At 40.0% G+C, this 18,136-nt stretch overlaps 9 protein-coding genes across 9 annotated transcripts; 5 read left to right on the top strand and 4 right to left on the bottom strand. All coding sequences in view use genetic code 12, as the record gives it.

The window, feature by feature from the left end:
• Positions 1–310: 310 nt before the first annotated feature.
• Positions 311–2,026, top strand: BCR1 (transcription factor BCR1; the record flags this gene model as incomplete). Its single annotated transcript, XM_064918558.1, has 1 exon — positions 311–2,026. One exon carries the CDS (start codon positions 311–313, stop codon positions 2,024–2,026), a length of 1,716 nt encoding a protein of 571 aa, XP_064771962.1.
• Positions 2,027–4,121: 2,095 nt separating this feature from the next.
• RJT20DRAFT_63961 (uncharacterized protein) lies at positions 4,122–5,492 on the bottom strand. The gene has a single exon (XM_064921060.1). The coding sequence runs from the start codon at positions 5,066–5,068 to the stop codon at positions 4,169–4,171; it is 900 nt and encodes a 299-aa protein (XP_064771961.1). The 5' UTR covers positions 5,069–5,492; the 3' UTR covers positions 4,122–4,168.
• A 16-nt stretch (positions 5,493–5,508) lies between these two features.
• Positions 5,509–7,616, bottom strand: PPZ1 (salt homeostasis regulator). The gene has a single exon (XM_064921059.1). It carries the CDS (start codon positions 7,291–7,293, stop codon positions 5,605–5,607), a length of 1,689 nt encoding a protein of 562 aa, XP_064771960.1. The 5' UTR covers positions 7,294–7,616; the 3' UTR covers positions 5,509–5,604.
• A 2,359-nt stretch (positions 7,617–9,975) lies between these two features.
• On the top strand, positions 9,976–10,887 carry RJT20DRAFT_100221 (uncharacterized protein; the record flags this gene model as incomplete). Its single annotated transcript, XM_064915618.1, has 1 exon — positions 9,976–10,887. A coding segment is annotated over one exon (912 nt), but the record flags the coding sequence as incomplete, so codon positions are not given.
• A 227-nt stretch (positions 10,888–11,114) lies between these two features.
• Positions 11,115–13,082, top strand: RJT20DRAFT_63952 (uncharacterized protein). Its single transcript, XM_064921058.1, has one exon. It carries the CDS (start codon positions 11,280–11,282, stop codon positions 12,864–12,866), a length of 1,587 nt encoding a protein of 528 aa, XP_064771958.1. The 5' UTR covers positions 11,115–11,279; the 3' UTR covers positions 12,867–13,082.
• Positions 13,083–13,415: 333 nt separating this feature from the next.
• On the bottom strand, positions 13,416–14,720 carry RJT20DRAFT_131304 (leucine carboxy methyltransferase). The gene has a single exon (XM_064917978.1). It carries the CDS (start codon positions 14,643–14,645, stop codon positions 13,488–13,490), a length of 1,158 nt encoding a protein of 385 aa, XP_064771957.1. The 5' UTR covers positions 14,646–14,720; the 3' UTR covers positions 13,416–13,487.
• A 19-nt stretch (positions 14,721–14,739) lies between these two features.
• TRM9 (tRNA (carboxymethyluridine(34)-5-O)-methyltransferase) lies at positions 14,740–15,626 on the bottom strand. The gene has a single exon (XM_064921054.1). It carries the CDS (start codon positions 15,603–15,605, stop codon positions 14,799–14,801), a length of 807 nt encoding a protein of 268 aa, XP_064771956.1. The 5' UTR covers positions 15,606–15,626; the 3' UTR covers positions 14,740–14,798.
• Position 15,627: 1 nt separating this feature from the next.
• RJT20DRAFT_63937 (uncharacterized protein) lies at positions 15,628–17,120 on the top strand. The gene has a single exon (XM_064921057.1). It carries the CDS (start codon positions 15,790–15,792, stop codon positions 16,879–16,881), a length of 1,092 nt encoding a protein of 363 aa, XP_064771955.1. The 5' UTR covers positions 15,628–15,789; the 3' UTR covers positions 16,882–17,120.
• On the top strand, positions 17,006–18,135 carry RJT20DRAFT_63923 (uncharacterized protein). The gene has a single exon (XM_064921056.1). It carries the CDS (start codon positions 17,129–17,131, stop codon positions 17,900–17,902), a length of 774 nt encoding a protein of 257 aa, XP_064771954.1. The 5' UTR covers positions 17,006–17,128; the 3' UTR covers positions 17,903–18,135.
• Position 18,136: the final 1 nt, after the last annotated feature.

The raw sequence follows: 18,136 nt of genomic DNA, 5'->3' as shown, positions 1-18,136 counted from the left end.
GCACAGAATAACTGGCTCTTGGTCATCTTCAGTATAGTCTTTCAGGTTATCTCCAATCGCCTAGTTCCGACAAATCGAGTCAACCAAAGCAAACCGGCCCTTGGTAGTCAACACTGAACGATCCTCTTGTCATTATAATTGTCACACCATAACGTTTTTGCTGCGATATATATAAAGACACAGGTTGTTTCCACCACAAGCTAAAAATCTTATTCTTTGTCCCTTCCACTGAAGATACCCCCTGACAACATCCTCCACGATTCCACTCCTTCACCAAAACCTCCCCACTACACTCGTCCCCTCCTTCACGATGCTTAACCACGACCTTCTCAGCAAGGACCCCAAGCTGGTGCCGTCGTCAAAGCCCAAGTCTAAGCGCCTGTCCAAAGGCCGTGTCTTCCAGTGTACGGGTTACCCTGGTTGTAACATGTCCTTCACAAGATCCGAACACTTGGCTCGTCATAAAAGAAAACACACAGGCGAGAGGCCCTTCACATGTCCATACTGCTCCAAGAACTTCTCCCGTCTAGATAACTTGAGACAGCATAAACAGACAGTACATGCTTACGAGACATACCTTCAGAAAAATGATACTAATGGTGGCAATCCCGGTCTTCATGGCCATAACCACATGAGTGGCATGCACTCAGATGATGATAAACTGTCCATACTGTCTGGATCGTCTAAGAATACAAGGGAAGACCATTCTCACCATCACCATCATCAACATTACCATCCTGCAACTCCAAACAACCCACTCTTTGGCTTAAACGAAAACCTGTCAGCTGCTGGTGCTTCTGGTGTTTATAAAACGGTTAACAGCTCTAGTGGCTCCAACAATCCTTCTGCTGGCCCATATGCCGCCATGCCCAACTCAGCGTCCCTCATATCACCTCCTAACTCACAACTGCCACATTATCAAAATCAAACTGGCTATTATCTCCCACAGCATCAACATCATGGTCCTCCTCCAATCCACCAAGCACTCTATTCGTATCCACCACCTCAACCACCACTGAGCGCCCCACCATACACCGGAGGTCATTTCGATACAAACAACGGGCAAATACTGTATCCACCAGTACCTCCACCGGTGCCTCCAAAACCACACCAAGAGAATAGTAGCATAAAAGAGTCCAACCCCTCATCTAACCTCAAAATTCCCAACCACGAATTCAAACCTAAAAGAAGACCTCGTCCTCTTTCACTTCTGCATTCATTCATTAATGACACGACTTCGGCTAACTCGTCGCCTCTTAGTGCCGGTTCCAATTATGTCAGTGCAAGCTCATCCTTAAAAACGGCTCCAGCCAACACTACATCATTCAATGCAACTTCCAACCCAACCTTCTCCATTTCCACAACGACAACTGTCATTTCCTATCCACCTCCACCAAAATCAGCATCTTCTATTGCATCACTTACTCCGAATCTTGTATCTCCACTTTCTCCTCTTTTCCATCAATCATTCTCCCAAACGGCTTCTAGGGACCGTAATTCAATTAGTGCTCGTTCTTTCAATGGTCTTTCAATGAGATCACCACTGTCCGTCACCATACATAGTACGGCAAGCAGTGGCAGTCGTTCCTCCCTTCCATCAGTCCAAAATCTTCCAATCAACAGAGACGATGATAATGCAAGCCTTATACGGCCCATTTCTATGTCCAGTAACCACTCGGTTGAAGCTCGTAGCATTCATTCTTTGGACGGCATTCTCCGTACAAGAACAGACTTGGCCAATAAGATGCTCCCTCCATTACCACAAAAGAGCGCTGAGAATACAAGGGGTTGGCTCAAGGGTGTATTGAACGAAGATGGGACTCTGCAAGTGCTGTCGCTGTCTCTGTCGCTTTCATCGGCATCCACTAGTACTGATATTAAAATGGAGGATCCTCCAGTAGAGAGTGAAAATCTTATTCAACCTATTCCGAATAATAATGGTACTGATGGAAGAATAGACCATTCATCCAAAAAGCCAACGATTAATAGTTTATTATCACCAACAGAGAACAGAAAATTTCCATAAATACGAATTACATTGAGTCAAGAACATTATGAATGTGGTCAAGGATAAGAGGTTTAAGAGCATGTATAAGGGCATTTAGTACGGAAAAGCATAACTGAAGAGAGATTTATGATCCACTCTGATTTCAGTCATTTGTTTATATTAGGGAGAAGTTCATAGGTCAAGCATAACCTAGTACGATTTGAACTTCTTAGATTATGAAACGGGACTTCATTCCCAACTGGCTTGATCCAGCAATATGGTCTGCTGTGATAGCTCTAGTGTACTATAGTTCTAGTTAAAGTATTATTAAATTTCTGTATTAATCAGTACACTATTATTATGAAGGTAATCCAAGTAAGTAGGCTGAAACTAGCACTCCTAAGGAGATCCAATTGTGGAGCACTTTCAATTTAACTACGGCAATACCGGACCACTATTGCATTTCCCTGTTCGGTAACAATAATAAACCTTCACTTAAAATGTATCCAAAGACTTCTAATGCTTGTCTCTGAACAAGCAGAAACTAATGTACCAATGTACCAATGTATATACTTACCTTTTAAATTTCTATGTGCTCTTGCTTCTCTTTCATTGTTGCCTCATTACCATTATAACGCAACAATTTAATTTTGGTAAATTCTAACAATTAATTTACGGGCTCCAAACGGCATTTTCGTGCACGTAATATAAAATACTATGTACAATCCAACCAAAAATATTAATCTGCAACATCAAGGAGCGAGATTTCCGCCAGAGCTTCCATACCATGCCAATGTAGTCATCCTCCTATTGATACCTGTTTTGGTAAGGTAAATAAGACTAATAGCAGACAGTCTTCTTGCTTATCCGCATTAACTAATTGGTCTCTGGATATTTCTGCTGTCCCAATGAATTGAGTCCTATTCTGGTACTTTATTTTCTACGACGTAGCATTAGCGAGAAGGTAGACTTGCCTATTTAGGAAAGCGCTACCAGTCCTGCCTGCAGCCCAACTTTATACCGTTTCCACTCAGTCAACACCAAATTATCGAAGAGACGGCGTATACAGTCTATTTAATGAAGTAGCCCGCAGAAGGTTTGGGCTTGCGTGCCCTAAGTTCAGTTGCCATTGCTGCAGTATACAACCACACAGAAGACTGGAATTTTAAGATTGGGGGATTACCGAACTGATAGCTAAAGTGATCGAAGCCAGGTGAATAACGAGAGAAGATTTGCTCTATGGGCTCCGAGAGAGCGAAGCCGTCTACAACCGAGGTCAAGGCAGCACTTAGCTCTTGTATGCATAGCCCAGATGGAGACGAGAGGGTCCGGGCTCAGCTGGGATTTGGATCTCAGCCCATTTTGAAAACAAAACTGGTCGAGTGTAGCTGCAACTTCATGCTTATCTCTGATTTTAACTCTGAAATATCCTGCCCCAGTTAAGACCTCTCGTCGTTCATGGTGCGAGGCAATTGGTTGCAATTCTTACTCGCTATTTGTAATTAAGGTTGGGTAACAGGAAGAAATTGGCGAGCTGCATAAAACATTGGCTTGTACGTCATCACGCCCAGTTAATGAAAATTCCCCAAACAAGTATCAGAGTATGGAATGCTGGGACAGTTTGAAGGGGCGAAGAGGTGCCTGACAATAAATTTAAAAAAAAAATGGAAGCACTAATAATGATGGGGTGAGCATCAATTTGGAACTATACCACAGCATAAGTCCAAATCTGTCGGTAACGCGTTATTTTAAAGTTCTTCGTTATTTTGTAACGTGCATATCTGACGAAGCAGTTCAAAAGGCTGTTTTGCAACCAGGATATGCAAGAAATCCCTATATTTTGGTAAGTAGATCTTCACCACAACATTTTTTTTGAACAACGTTGCATTAGAATGCTCATGTCTGTCAATTTTAGTAGAGTATTCATCCGTTAATTGTTTCATTGGCCCTCCGTGTCTTATTTCATGCATTATTATTGACACTGGTGTCCATATTTTCTTGCTGCCACGACAAGACCAGACAACTCCCATACAAGAGAGATAATATGCGCTTAACAGGATCATACAGGATCCGATTTGCAAACACTGTGCTGGTAACATTGTCTACATTGGTTATACGGTCTGTTTATAAAATCATTAATATTATTCTTTCATTAGTCGATGCACATTGAATGTTTTGGTTCTATTTAAGTAATTTGGTGAGATTTAGCTGGAGAAATTCGAGAGCCACAAACTGATGATTTAGCCTCTCGTAGACCTCGTCCTGGTTGTTCCAGTACAGGAGGAGAGCTCTTGACATCTCTATTAGCTTCAGCAAGTATTTGACATTCATGGAATACCTCTCGTACATCTTATTGAGTGTTGAAAAACGGAAATCAACGTAGTCCACCAAGGACTTATCATCTGACATTGTTTTAGTCGTCGTATTGGTTAATGCAAGCAATTCGGTTCTGAGTGAAGGTAATATGTCAACTACAATGAACTTTTCGTATTCGTAGACCAATTTCAACAACTCTTTGTTTTTATACTTCTTTAGTTTTTGGAGTCTTCTTAGCTTTATATTATCTGTGACCAACTGGACAATTCTCGGGTTGGTCGCATACTTCCCCAAATCTGGAATGTTATCTACTTGTATATCATCCAAATGATATTTCTGTGCTAGCAAGTATCTGAGAGGGTCTTCGTTGTTCGGTACTCCAGCACTATTCAAGTTGTCTTCTTCTATTTCTCTCTCGTCTTCCTCGTTAATGCTATCCATGAGCTTTCGGGCTCTTTCTGACTCTTCCTCACTGGTCCCCTGTGCTTCCTCCTCACTTCTTACGTTGGTTCCTTCCTCTTCCTCTTCCAGTGGGGCGTCATCTGTATTTCTTAATCCCAATTTCTCCAAGTCTATAGCCGTTTCAGGGAACTTTATCTTGTGATCTGCTACAAGGCATAATTTGTCGATAATTTGCTGATTCTTTCCTATCTGTTGTGTGAGCTGGTTGGTGATATCTAGTAGTGGTTGGATATTCTCTGTTTTGAGGATGAAGTAGTAATTAGCAGCTTGGACAGAGCCATTTACGCTGTTAGGATCCGTCATTTAATGAAAAAGTGCTCCTGATGATTCTTGTCTCTTCACCTAAAAGTCTTATCTGTAAGATAAATGCTAAATGTACAATTATCCTGAGAATCAGATCAATATGTCTACGTACTTTCCCCACTGATTGTTTTCCAGTGTCGTCACAAACGTGTTTTATGGAGAAGTTTGTTTCATTTTGTTTTTGGAGTTAGTGCGACATTTTGTAATCTATCTATAGTGTGTATGAGCACCATTTCACTTGACTATGGACAAGAGTTGCTATTGTTAAGATTGCTGTTTAGGTTTTGAGAGAGTGGGAATATGCCTATAGGAGATGATGGAAGTTATATTTAGTTGGCATACATCCACTATATGGTGAAAGGGAGTTTGCCTACTGTATGAGTGCGTTCTTTACCAAGAGCATTCAAAGCTGCTGTCTTCCTACAAAAAAGTTTAAAAAATGATAAGAAAAAGAATAATAATAATAATAATAATAATAGTATAATAATAGTAATAATAGTATAATAACAATATATCTACCGAATCTCTACCCTATATCAAAATCGCTGCAGCAGCAGTTGTCTCTGCAACTGAGCAGACTTCCTCTCTTGCTTTCCTTTCTTCATGACCTGCTTTAAAGCTACACTGTCCAATGGATCCAACAATTCGAACGAGCAAAGTAATTCTTCCGAAACGCTCATTACTGCTCCCCAGTTATCGAATTCCCCACAATAGTTGGGTGCCAGGAAAACTGTTACTAATGTTCTATCATTGAAAAATTCATAGCCGTCTTCGACAACCATGTGCGCTCGGCAAACCAAATCGAATCCGAACTTTGATAAGAATTTGTTGATTGCCACCTTGGAAAAGACGTATGATACTCCTCTTTCGTTGTCCTCCCATTCATTTAGTGTGTCCGCTGGGTCGGACCATAGTAAGTCGTTCAATAGTCCAAAATCAGGCACATCTGTGGGTCTAGCGATATTTCTAATTTCATCCATCAGATTCAAAACAGGAGACAAGCCCCCATGAACACAGAATATCTTCCCTGCGACAATTGCTGCTATTGGTAAAGTGTTAAAGGTATCTATGAACAATTTCCATGTTTTGATATTACAGCGTCGTTTGCATTCGTCGTAGAATCCGTATACTCTGGTGACGTTAGCACATTCGTGATTTCCCCTAAGAAGGAAAAAGTTTTCTGGATACTTTATCTTGTAGCATAATAAGAGGAGAATCGTCTCTAATGATTGCTTTCCTCTGTCCACGTAATCTCCTAAAAATAAATAATTTGTGGATGGAGGAAAACCACACTTCGTAAAGATACGAATAAGATCACCATACTGGCCGTGGACATCTCCCACCACTTTAACTGGAGGGGAGAGCTCTAATAATGAAGGCTGTGAAAGGAATATTTCCCTTGCTGTAGAACAAATAAGCTGTATCTCGTTATTTTTGAGACATACATTCTTTGTACGTTTGCCACTGTATCCAGCATCCAAGAGTCTTTGGATAAGGTCCTCGATATCAATGGTGTTATTTGAGTTGCCTATACTGGACGTGGTCGTCGATTTCGACAAGACATTGTGAGCTAAGTTAGTAGTACTGTCGTTAGCATCAACTTCATCTTTAGTGGAGTGTATACTCTTGGTGTCTTCATTTATGCTATTTTTGAATGATGCGTTGGTAGGTTGCGGTGATAATGGATAATTGTGTAAGCTGGGAATCAGGTGGTTAGTAGAAGTTCGTGATATGTTGTTGTTGCTATTGTTGATGGAGGTGGAAAGTGGCGAGTTTGTTCCAGGCAGATCGAGCCCTAAACTTCCTGGTGTTTGAGTACCTATTGTGTCATTGGTATTTCTTCTGAGAATGGGCTCTTTTGGCTCGATCTGGATCATAGATGGCGGAAGATTTGCATTGCTGCCTGACAGAAAGGAGCTCAGGAGAAGGTTGGAGTTACTATTGTTTCGGGATATAGTCGTGGTAGTGATACTATTGGTCGGTATGTTCTCGGTAGCGTCCAAAGTCGAGTTCTTCCTCGAGACCTTGGGAGACTTCGGACCAAGATTCGGTGAGTCAGATGTACTTGTGCTTTGGGTATTGTTGTTATTTGGGGAGGAGTCGTCTTTCAGAATGGAAATACGAGACCGAATGGACCTGGACAGCTTTGCCAGTCCAGCCGTATCAGTTCTTGCTAGCGGTGGAGCCCTAAGGCCATCCTTTGGCTTGGATGAATTGTTACCCATCTCAGCTTATGTATTTGTAATTTTCGTCGGTGGATGCCAGTCCTGATTGTCTATGAGGGCCTTGTTGATGGTTTACCAGTCGAGCAGTCGCTGAATTGAAGTCTATGGCAATTTTAACGAGGCTATACCACGGGCGGGTTGATGTAAGGAGAACTTGCTCTACGCAAATTAACGGCACGGTATAACTATATGAGTATACAAGTAAAGGCACAAGTATTCTAAGGATTCGGACGGTTGCTATGCCAAATGTACCTACGGCTCTATTGATGAGATGGTGGTAAATGCACTTGAAGCTTCTGGGGATACCTCTAATCGGGAAATGAGATACGAAGGACAAAAAGTTAGCGATGGAATGACGACGATTGGGCTCTGGCGACTACGTGATCTTCCAGCGATGGATTGAATTCTAAGACGATGGTGTGGGCAGAGATTCGGGTGCTAAAGAGAGAAAGACTCCAGTGAACCAGGATAATTAATTTTTGTTTCGGTTGTTGAAAACTCACTGAACCAAGTCAGTTTTTTTCTGGTGGTGTAGTGAGATTTGGTGTTCTTTGAAATGGGAAGTCTGGGGGTGAGAAGTACCGTGGTGGTGGGGATTACGACCGAAAGTGAGAACGCCTGTGTGAATTAGTGAGAGAAATGAGACATGGGAAGAGACACTGAGACATCGACAAGGAGGGTGCTATCAATTAAAAGCGATGCAAGTGTCTGTGCAAGAAAGAGTACAAAAGTTGTGGAAGTTAGAGACAGTCGAATGCCTAGGACGACAGGAGTCGGACCGGGTTGCTATTTTTACCTGGTTGCTTTTTTTTTACTGTCTACTCCAACATTACAACGCCTCCTACTAAAGCAAATGAAGCCTATAGGAAGACAATCTATGTCCAAAGCCACCGTATGTGGAAGGACCGTTTACTGCACCAATTTCCTGTTTATGTATCGAACCATGGTCCGTCTCACCGGAGAGAGAGAGGAAAACTACAATCAATTGTACACGCCCCTGTTATCACAAGGAACCATTCTCGTAAATATCGTTATAAAAGTCGCCCCAGATGAACTTTTCCCTTCTTGCTAAACCCTCCCTCTTCGTCTAGGGATTGCTTATCTATTTTCCGGTATGGGACAAATAAAGCGGAGGCCTCGTAAGACTAGAGATAATATAGCACGATTAAGCCTAAACGAAAAGATGAAGGGGACCACGAGCAGTGCCTCCTTAATCTGTCAAAAGAAATCTTTCTATCTTGGTGTCCACGACCAAGGTGCCCAATAGAAAGAATACAGTTAGTTTTCTTGTAGTCTTTGCCCACTCGTCAAAAGCTGCCAAGGCGTCCTGCATTCCACCTCTAAGGTCTAGATGCACTGTATACAGAGTTGAGGGATGGAGCTGACAAAGTGAGAAGTCACGGATAAATAGAGACAGAATTTGGTCACGTGATGTGATATTATGGGATATACTTTCCCTTGCACGACCCCGCTGACTCCGCTGAAGTATCTACCATTTTACCTTTTTTAGCTACTTCTCTATGATAAGCGCGGACCTACCGTTCGGCATCTCTATGGAACCGCCCCCCATAAGATCACAGATGAAACTCATGCGATACGAGGTTCTGATAACCTAATTTAATTTGGCACCCCCAACTACAACAAAAATGACACCTGTTCCTCGGCGAGAAGATTGCATAGTCTTTTAACAAAAACACAGAGTTGTTTTATTGACCTTTGTTGTCATAAAATAGATCTATCAATTTCGTTTTAAATAATCTCATAACCCTCGCGACGTTGTCATTATTTAGCACCTTGTACTGTCTCTACCTAAGATGTCAACCATAATAGAGAACAATGTACTGTAGCTCCCACAAATTTCACCCCGACGGAACGTAAGGCATCGTTACTCTCTCTTAATTCTATCTCCACTCTGCTTCCCGCGTGCGGATTCCCAATCAGGAAATGTGCCACTCGTTCCCGCTCCGCTCAAATAGATAAGCTGAGCGCAAGTGATAACTATATAAACCTTGGATCCCATCATTTCCCATCAAGACTCGTATGACGTCTTTTTGTTTTCTTTTCTTTTCTTCTTTCTTTAGCACCGTTAATCTTGTTATTATACCTAACAATTTTAACATTCACCGATGAATAACAATGTTCTCCCCCATTTCAGAAGATTACCATGAATCAAGTCAGAAGGGTAAACCCCGACTGCCCCAGTCTCAGGGGGTTACTTTAGACGCAAACTTACTTTCCACACCACGAACATCAACACCATCAGTTACTAGCTTATCATCAACTTCATCTTCATCTTTGGGTCTAAAACTTTCGGATACTTTAGTTATCTCCAATGACAATATTATTAATAGAGCCACTAATAGCTCAATCGACACAAGCTCTTCTCTCGAAGGTAAGACTAGGTCGTTGAGTTTTAATGATTCTATCGATAATGTTGACATTGACCGTAACCTCCTGAGACTGGAACTTGTTCAATCTTCTTCGTCCACAAACTTACAAAAAAATAAAATCACTCACAAGAACAACAGAGACTTATCATCTCTGCTCAATCAAAGTGCTAACAATAACGTTGTTGCATCTAGAAATTATGACAATTACACTGCTGCCAAGGCTCAAGTAGATAGTACATCTAGTTCTAGAAGAAACACTAGTACCGGTGTGACTTCTGTCTCTAGTCCTATCTCTGATCCAGCATCGTTTTCAATTCCTAGTAACTTAGATATCTCCATTGATTTGGCGACTGTCAAGGACTACCGTCGAGTAGCTAAGACTTTGTTACTTTCTTTTGAAGATGATCCTTTCATGAATTATATTCTTAATACGTCCCATATTACGAAAGCAAACACTCCTAAGGCTGTTTATAAGAAAAAGAAGTTGGATTTAATGCTTGCGTATTTTGAGTATGATGCTTATGAGTGTCTCTCTTTGGGAGGTACTATTTTTATCATTAAGGATAATTCATTGGAAGCTACATTGGATGATTTGGGAGTTAAAAAATATAAATTCCCATATCTCGGTGTTGCTTTATGGAATCAGATCTACGGTGCTAACATCGACTCCAGTGCCTCGTCAGGGTCCGATTCTGATGAGGACGGAGACGTATTTGCTTCCAGCTCTTTGCGATTCATGGATAACATGCATCCTTCTTACTTTAAATTCAACGTTTACTCGTTCCTTGGTCATTGTAGATCCAAGATTTTGAATGATAAGTTACCTTTCTTATCAAAGGTCAGAAAGGATGTCTTGATCAAAAAGTTGATCAAGAATCGTCAATTAAATGGCAAGAACCAAATCGATATTTGGTACTTGAATGACATTGCCACGTTACCTTCCATGAGAGGAAAAGGTTTAGGTAAGCTTTTGATTCAATACAGTATCAGTAAGTTTACTGAGGACAATCCTAATTCCTTTGCTTACTTGGAGAGTTCCAATCCTAACAATCGTAAGTTCTACTTGAAGTTAAATTTCAATTTGATGACTAGTTTCTCTATCAAGTATAACAAGATTGTTGACAGTAGCAAGGTCTTTGTGTCCGATCCTTCCAACGAAGGTATTAACATGGATGCCATGGTCTATTACCCAGTCAATTCCTAGTGCACAACCTGACGGTTGTTCTTATACTTTGTGTTCTTTTGATATTTTATTTCCCTCTTCCCCCACACCATCACTAACTAGTGACTTATACTAACAATTGTAGTGACAGGCTTCTTCGAGTCTGCTCGCGGATACTTTGACATTCTTCTCATATAATCAATTTTTATTCTTTTGCATATATACTTATTTAGTCATCTTCACCTATTTGGTTTATATTTATATATACAAAGTTGATTATAATCATTCGTTGTAGCTCCAAGCTGAGTGCATATGTCGTGCTCAAGATTTTTGACGTTAAGTGCGCAAAAAACGTTTTTGGAACCATAATCTGGAAGACGTGAAAAATTTCATGGGAGGTTGTAGATACGTACAAAGAATTTGACTGGTAAGCAATGTTGCAGTCACTAAGCTGTAGATGTGGACGATTGGCCATTTCAAGGCCCATACTGAGTGGAGGCATTGTCAAGAATATAATTCGTCTGAATTCGAACAAAACAGAAAAGGACAACTCCACTGGTTCTTCACCTCCTATTGATGAGAATGGATTGTACTACGGAAAATTTACTAAAGAAGAGTACGACAGCGCTGCTAAGTTCGTAAAGGAACAATACGGACGCTTGGAGCAAGATATAAAGGGAGACTTCAATATTCGTGAAAATTTGGGTAAGGTGCCGCAGTTTCCTCAGCGTGATGCAAAGGGATCAACTAAGGTCAAGGATTTGACTGACTTGTTCGCCCAGACTATAAAGACAACAGGTCCTATTTCATTATCAGCATACATTCGTCAATGTTTAACACATCCAGAATTTGGTTACTATACCACTAGAGATCCCATTGATACTCGAAGTGGTGATTTCATCACTTCTCCAGAAATTTCCTCAATATTCGGTGAGATGATCGGAATATGGTTGTTTACAGTATGGCAAAGTCAAAACAGTCCTTCTAATATCAAGATTATTGAATTTGGTCCTGGAAGAGGTACATTAATGCATGATGTATTAAGCAGTTTCAATAAATTTATATTCAAGTCCCGCAAGTCTGTGAAGATTCAAATTAATCTAATAGAAGCATCCAAGGTCCTAAGACTAGAGCAGTGGAAGACTTTATGTGGGGAAAAGAATTCATTTAATACTACTGAGGAAGGCTTCAATAGCTCTAAGACCATATGGCATAATGATATCAAATGGCTTGATACCGAAAAGGATGTGTCCAATGAGCCTGGAGTTGCTAATTACGTATTGGCACACGAATTCTTCGACGCATTACCAATAAAGAGCTTTCAAAGAGCTGAAGAAGGATGGAGGGAGTTTTTGGTAGAGCATACACCAAGTGTAGTTAACACACAACCTAAGTTGGCATCGTCGCCTTCGGAAAGAGAACCTCAAGACATTGATCACGAGTTGTTAGAAACAGAATTTCATTTGACGCTATCCAAAAAGGAGACTCCTTCTTCACTCATACCAAACCTAAATACTAGATTCAAAGATCAACCGGTTGGTTCAAGGATCGAAGTTTGCTCTGAAGCTGAGTTATATATTATGAAGATGCTTCAATTGTTGGACAATTCGAAAGGCTTAGGGGCTGTCTTGGTAATTGATTATGGCTTGGCAGATCAAGTTCCTGAAAATTCGTTGAGGGGAATTTATAAGCACAAGTTTGTTTCGCCTTTTATCATTCCCGGTGAGGTTGATCTTTCTGTGGATGTCGATTTTGGCAATCTTGTACAGCTAGCTTCAAAGCATTGTTCTGTGTATGGCCCCATAGAACAAGGAGACTGGTTGCATAACATAGGGATAGGTTATAGAGTAGATCAACTCATTAAACAAAATGAAGGCAACTCCGAGAAGCAGGAAAAAGTTTACAATTCATACAGAAGATTGACAGATAAGGATGAAAGGTCAATGGGAAAAATCTACAAGTTCTTAGGCTTGTTACCTAATGATTCGCAGCCTCCAATAGGCTTCAATGAGTCTCTTTGATTGAAACTTCGCTGGATATTCTACTCTTCGTGCAACCACATTGACCAAGATGCTAGCCCCGAAGTGGTGGTCAAATCCTAGAGCAAGTTGCAAAGTAGCTAGGTATCTTTTCTAGCCTCTTAATAAAATGTCTTAGACTTATTGACTTCATGAAATAAGTAGTACTCCAAGTTAAATCGTGTGAAAGATGCTTCCATTCGTCGACCCAAATCCGCTGATTTTAAAAGGTTCACGTCTCTTTAGTTGCAAAAAAATCGTGCGTAGGGGAACTAAAAGTATTCTAGAATGAAGGAAATGGCCGATTAGTATCCCTACTAATAATAAATTGAAGTTTCAAGTAGTGTGAAGTACTGTTAACTTTAAGCCTCGGTGTACAGAAAGAGATAGATGAAAATTGTAATAATTGAGCGTTAAAGTGTAAAGACAACTATTTTAAAGAAATTTGCAAAAAAAAGGAAATATATATAAAAAGTGAACAATTAAGAGAGATTCTGAAAATTTATGATCTACCCCTACAATAACACCTAACATTACATTTTCACTAAGAAATTCCTATATTATCATCTACTAAGCAAAAAAGAATGTAGAAAACTTTTGAGTATAATACGATATGTACGCTTACTATGTAGACTTATTCCCATTATCAGAGCACTTAACATCAGGTATTAGCCACCGATAATTATCAATGCCTTTGAAGGTGACACTCTGAAGACTACCACAGAACTCCCCATAGCATAAACAATAGTGTTCTAATAAGAGTCTAATTTCTTCGACTTCATCGATCATTTCGAGCCTGCTTATTCTCTTCAACTCTTCCGCTGGAATCCATGGTTTCATAGGAGCTTCTGACATGGAATTGTAACCTGCAATGTCACTCATATCTGATAGTTTAACATTTGAAAGACCGCATTTTCCAGACAAGAACTCCTGTCTTGAAGCCAAGTTTGGAAAATGATTAAATGTCAAGAGGTTTATGCCTCTTTCTTGTAAGTTCCTAGTCATTGTATCACCAAATGCATCATTTAATGACATAGGTTCATATATTATAAAAGCCAACAAGTTTTTAATTACTGACTTCCAAAACTTTAGAACTAGTTCGTTTTCATCTGGAGCCATATAGCATAAGACACATTCGCTTAGGACAAGAGTTGGCAAGTTGGCATCAACAGTAGCAAGTAAAGCCCGACCTTCGTCCAGTTCCATGGAAAGAGTCCTTAAATCGTATGCACTAAGATGGTACCTATCGCTATGCATACCTGGTGATACCTTTTCGAATTGCTCTTTCGAGGCAACATCAACAATATCATTATCACTGCAATTGACAATTCTCTGCAATTGCTTACTCTTAGAAATTGCAAGTTTCTTGATTTTGACTGATTCAGGGAAGTCTATCTCGTGGTACACTACCCCACTCTTGTGTTTATTCAACACTCGGAAGCATCTAGTATCGGACCCTCCACCTAGTGAAATGATTTGACAATTCTTGAATTCCTGAATGAAATCCTCTACGACGAGGTCAATGGCTATGGTTCTGAGATAAGTGCCCTTGTTTATTAATGGTAGCTTCTTGTTTAGCACCGATCGCAAGACCCTGCCAGCTGATAGGCTGCTGTAGCCTGTGCTGTATTGTAAATAGGTTTGGTAAGAAGATACCAATTCATTGATGAAAGGGTCAGGCGGGACAAAGTATGAAAGTGAATTCGAGCTATACCGGCAACTCAAAGCATCCAAGTCTGTCGCACGAATCAACTTATCTTGTTTTTCAGAAGGGGATAACATTGTTTGACGATGGAATAGACCTTATCGCTTTCTTAATGAAAGTCATTTTAAAACTACTGTCGCAGAAATTTCGCGCGACAGATCAATACAAAAACACATTTTCAATTTCCTTTCTCTATAATGTACATTCGTTCTATTTATATGTAAACTGTGTTAGATTTTCTTTACAATGATCCACCAGTTATCTTTTTCGTAACCTTCTTCAAGTATGGTACATGTACCTGTCAGGAGGGCATTGGCGGCTAATTCTCCCTGTTTGTACAAGTGATAGTATCTGTACTTCGTTTCTGATTCTTTCACAGGAGACTCATCAGGAGTTTCAATCTCTGTCTCTTTCTCAGCATCCTCTTCTTCTTTGCATACTTCATTTCCTGACTTTTTGCGATTCTTCCTAGTCTTTGGTTTCCTAGGCTGCTTCTTCTGTAGGACCCATGGGATCAATATGTCTTGTTCATCACCTTCTTTGTACCCTCTTCTAGAATTTTCCTGCTCAAGTGCCCAACAATATATTAATAGCTCTCCTCCGGTTTTCAACTTCGATACAATATGAGCTATTGCCTCTGAGCGCCTCTCTTCCGTAGCAAAATGGTGGATTACTGCGATGGAAATCGCAAAATCAAACGTACCTTCAGGATGAGGTAAATTTAAGCCATCGGCAACACCCAAGTTGTAGGCTCCCTTGGATATATCGTGGGCACAACTGATTAAACCGTCAGATCTATCAGTTCCAATGATGTATAGCTTCTTGTTGACTCCCAAGTACTTACCATTTCCACAACCAACATCAATCCCGGTCGAGTAATCTTCTCTCGTTTTAAGAAACTTCTCCACTATTGGCCATGGTTTATACCGTGTCTGAGAGAAGTGGGTGGCAATATCATTATATACAGAATGAACATAGTCTTCTTCTTGGTTCCGAGGATCTATATCCTTACTAATCGGAACAGATGGAACAGACATTGCTGAGAGGCAGAGATATCAATAATACAACTTTGCAGCTGAGATGCTTTTACTTATATTTTCACCAAAGTCACGTGATCCGTATTTTCTCGTATTTCAAGATGATAGCATAAAGAGTTGGTAGAGATACAATGGTTCGATAGCCATATAAACGTTATTTGAATTTATTTGAATACAATGGACAATGTTTGAACTGAATAAGACAACTTTCATGAAAATTGCTTTATTGGCAGCTCTAATCATCTTCCCATTGCTTTTCAGATCCACTGGAGCCCAAAGACATCTCTTAGAACTTGACAAGTTGCAAAGACTAATCGATAGCGGTTTTCCGGTCACAATTCCTGTAAGTATTAGATTTGGAGATAATGGCTTCTATTTTCCAGACTTAGCAAAAGCTACACAAGTTCAAGTGGATGCAGAGATGCAGAGAACTTTTCCTAAAAACTTGAAGGTCAAAGTAGTAGACGACCTCAAGCTCAAAGAGACGCAGAACGGTGCAATAAATCCTGATGATTATGAAGTAAACCTTATGCTCCATGGAGAAAATAGTGTGTCTATTCACTCTCACAAACCTAAAGCATACCTATCTTATACGATGTCCTCCGTCCATTCGAACGACTTGCCATTCTATATCACGCAAGCCATTTTGAAACATCTCTTGGCTCCTGAAGTGTCGTTCTGGGAGAATACTGCTAACAAATTTGTGACAGTTGCAAAAGTGAATCTCATTTTTGTAGAACCCGCCCCTTCTGACATATCCCCTATAGCGTTGATTCAAAACGTTGAAAATTTCTTACATGATTGTGAAGGTATTCACAACATATCCGTAGATTCTAGAAAGGTCGCTATATCTGATTTGAATAGTCTAGAACAAGATAAAAACACTTTGGACTTTTACTTTTATGATAAGAAAGAAATCAAGGACATCAAAGAGAGAGCTGATACCTTATATTTTGATTATGATCAGGATGAATTCAATAATGCAGAGAATGTTATTATTAGCAAATTGGAAGAGGAGTTAGGAATACCAAAAAACCCTGCCAATAATCTAAAACTTCGTATTCTGCCTATGATTCGGGCTGTAATAATCGAAAATATAGCCCAGTCTATTAAGGAAATCAAGAAATTGGTCCACATCGAAAACTTCGACCTATTAAGATCGGAATTGTTCACTTTAATCGATGATATGGAGGGAAATGCAAAGTCCGACTGGTCGGATTTCTTAGCACGATCAAGGGAGTTACTTCAGCATTGTTCAGTTGACAATGTAAATTGAATATTTTCATTAAGAATGCTTCAATTATGGCGTGAAACCGTAGGCCATCTTCGATAAGGAAACCAACCATCAATCAGTAAGTCCTCTTTTTAGTTTAAACGAGGTGTATCGCATTGATGCAAAATCATGAAGTTGCCAAAAATCAGAATCCTGTATATACACTCTCGAAGATAAAATGCTAAATGAATTTAAAACAACAGTAGAATAGTAGAGCTATAGTGAAGAATAGTAATAATGCAATGTGGAAATGAAAAGGAATCATGATGACATAGAGAATGACTCGGAGAGGGAAGATAACTATAGTGACGTAAGCTTGGATGAAGAAGATGAAGAGTTGATATGGAGGGTGTTCTACAGTAGGCTTGAAAAGAACGGATATAGTCTCAAGGATTCACCAGAAGATTACTATGAAGAGAACGACAGCAGCAGCGAAGAAGAAGGCGATGATGAGGATGAAGAGATTAGCGATATTTCTGACATCGATGACCCAGAATTAGTAGCCAAATATCGGGATTTGAAGGAGAAAAAGATAGACAAGACCTTAGATGAAGAGCAGAAGAAGAGATTGCTCATAGCAAATTTTACAGATGAACAAATGGAAAGGTTCGAATCCTACAGAAGAATGACTGTAAATAAGCCTGGTGTAAAGAAAATATGCAATGGAGTATTAGGGCACTCAATTCCGCAGAATATTGCCGTTGTTTTAGCAGGTATATCAAAGCTGTTGTTGGGTGAGGTCATATCAAGAGCTCTTGAATTGCAAGAGAGGGACCACAAAGCCAAGTTGATCCTAGACATTGACTTCAAAAAGCGTCAGAAAAGAGAGATTTTGGACAGTCTCGACAGAGGGCAAGAGATTGAAGTGGATGATAGAAGATTGCAATATGAGGGTGATAAGGTGAAGCCATTACAACCAAATCATATCAGGGAAGCTTGGAGATTATACAGATTGGAAAATAGTAGTGTACCAAGCAGTCAATGGAGGAGACAAGGTGACGCGGATGGCAAGATATTTCGCTAGAATCACTGTTAGCCAACAAAAAACCACTAATGAGCTTAGTAAATGGTGGACATTTATGTCTAAAGGAACGGTCTGATATTGTCTTCTATCCTGTATACTTATAACTACATACCTTTTTCTCGTTTAGAAACAGTAGATGGCACAAAATCCGCGGAGATACAAGAAATGAACGGAGTTAATTTTGTACAGTGAAAAGAAGAATGCATGCACTTTAAATACACTTAAATCCGTTTA

This window comes from Scheffersomyces xylosifermentans (genome assembly GCF_036884685.1).
Source record: "Scheffersomyces xylosifermentans strain CBS 12540 chromosome Unknown RJT20scaffold_8, whole genome shotgun sequence".
In the NCBI taxonomy this organism is placed as follows: Eukaryota; Fungi; Ascomycota; class Pichiomycetes; order Serinales; family Debaryomycetaceae; genus Scheffersomyces; species Scheffersomyces xylosifermentans.
The sequence above is the reverse complement of the archived record's forward strand: the minus strand, read 5'-3'. Positions and strand labels throughout refer to the sequence as shown.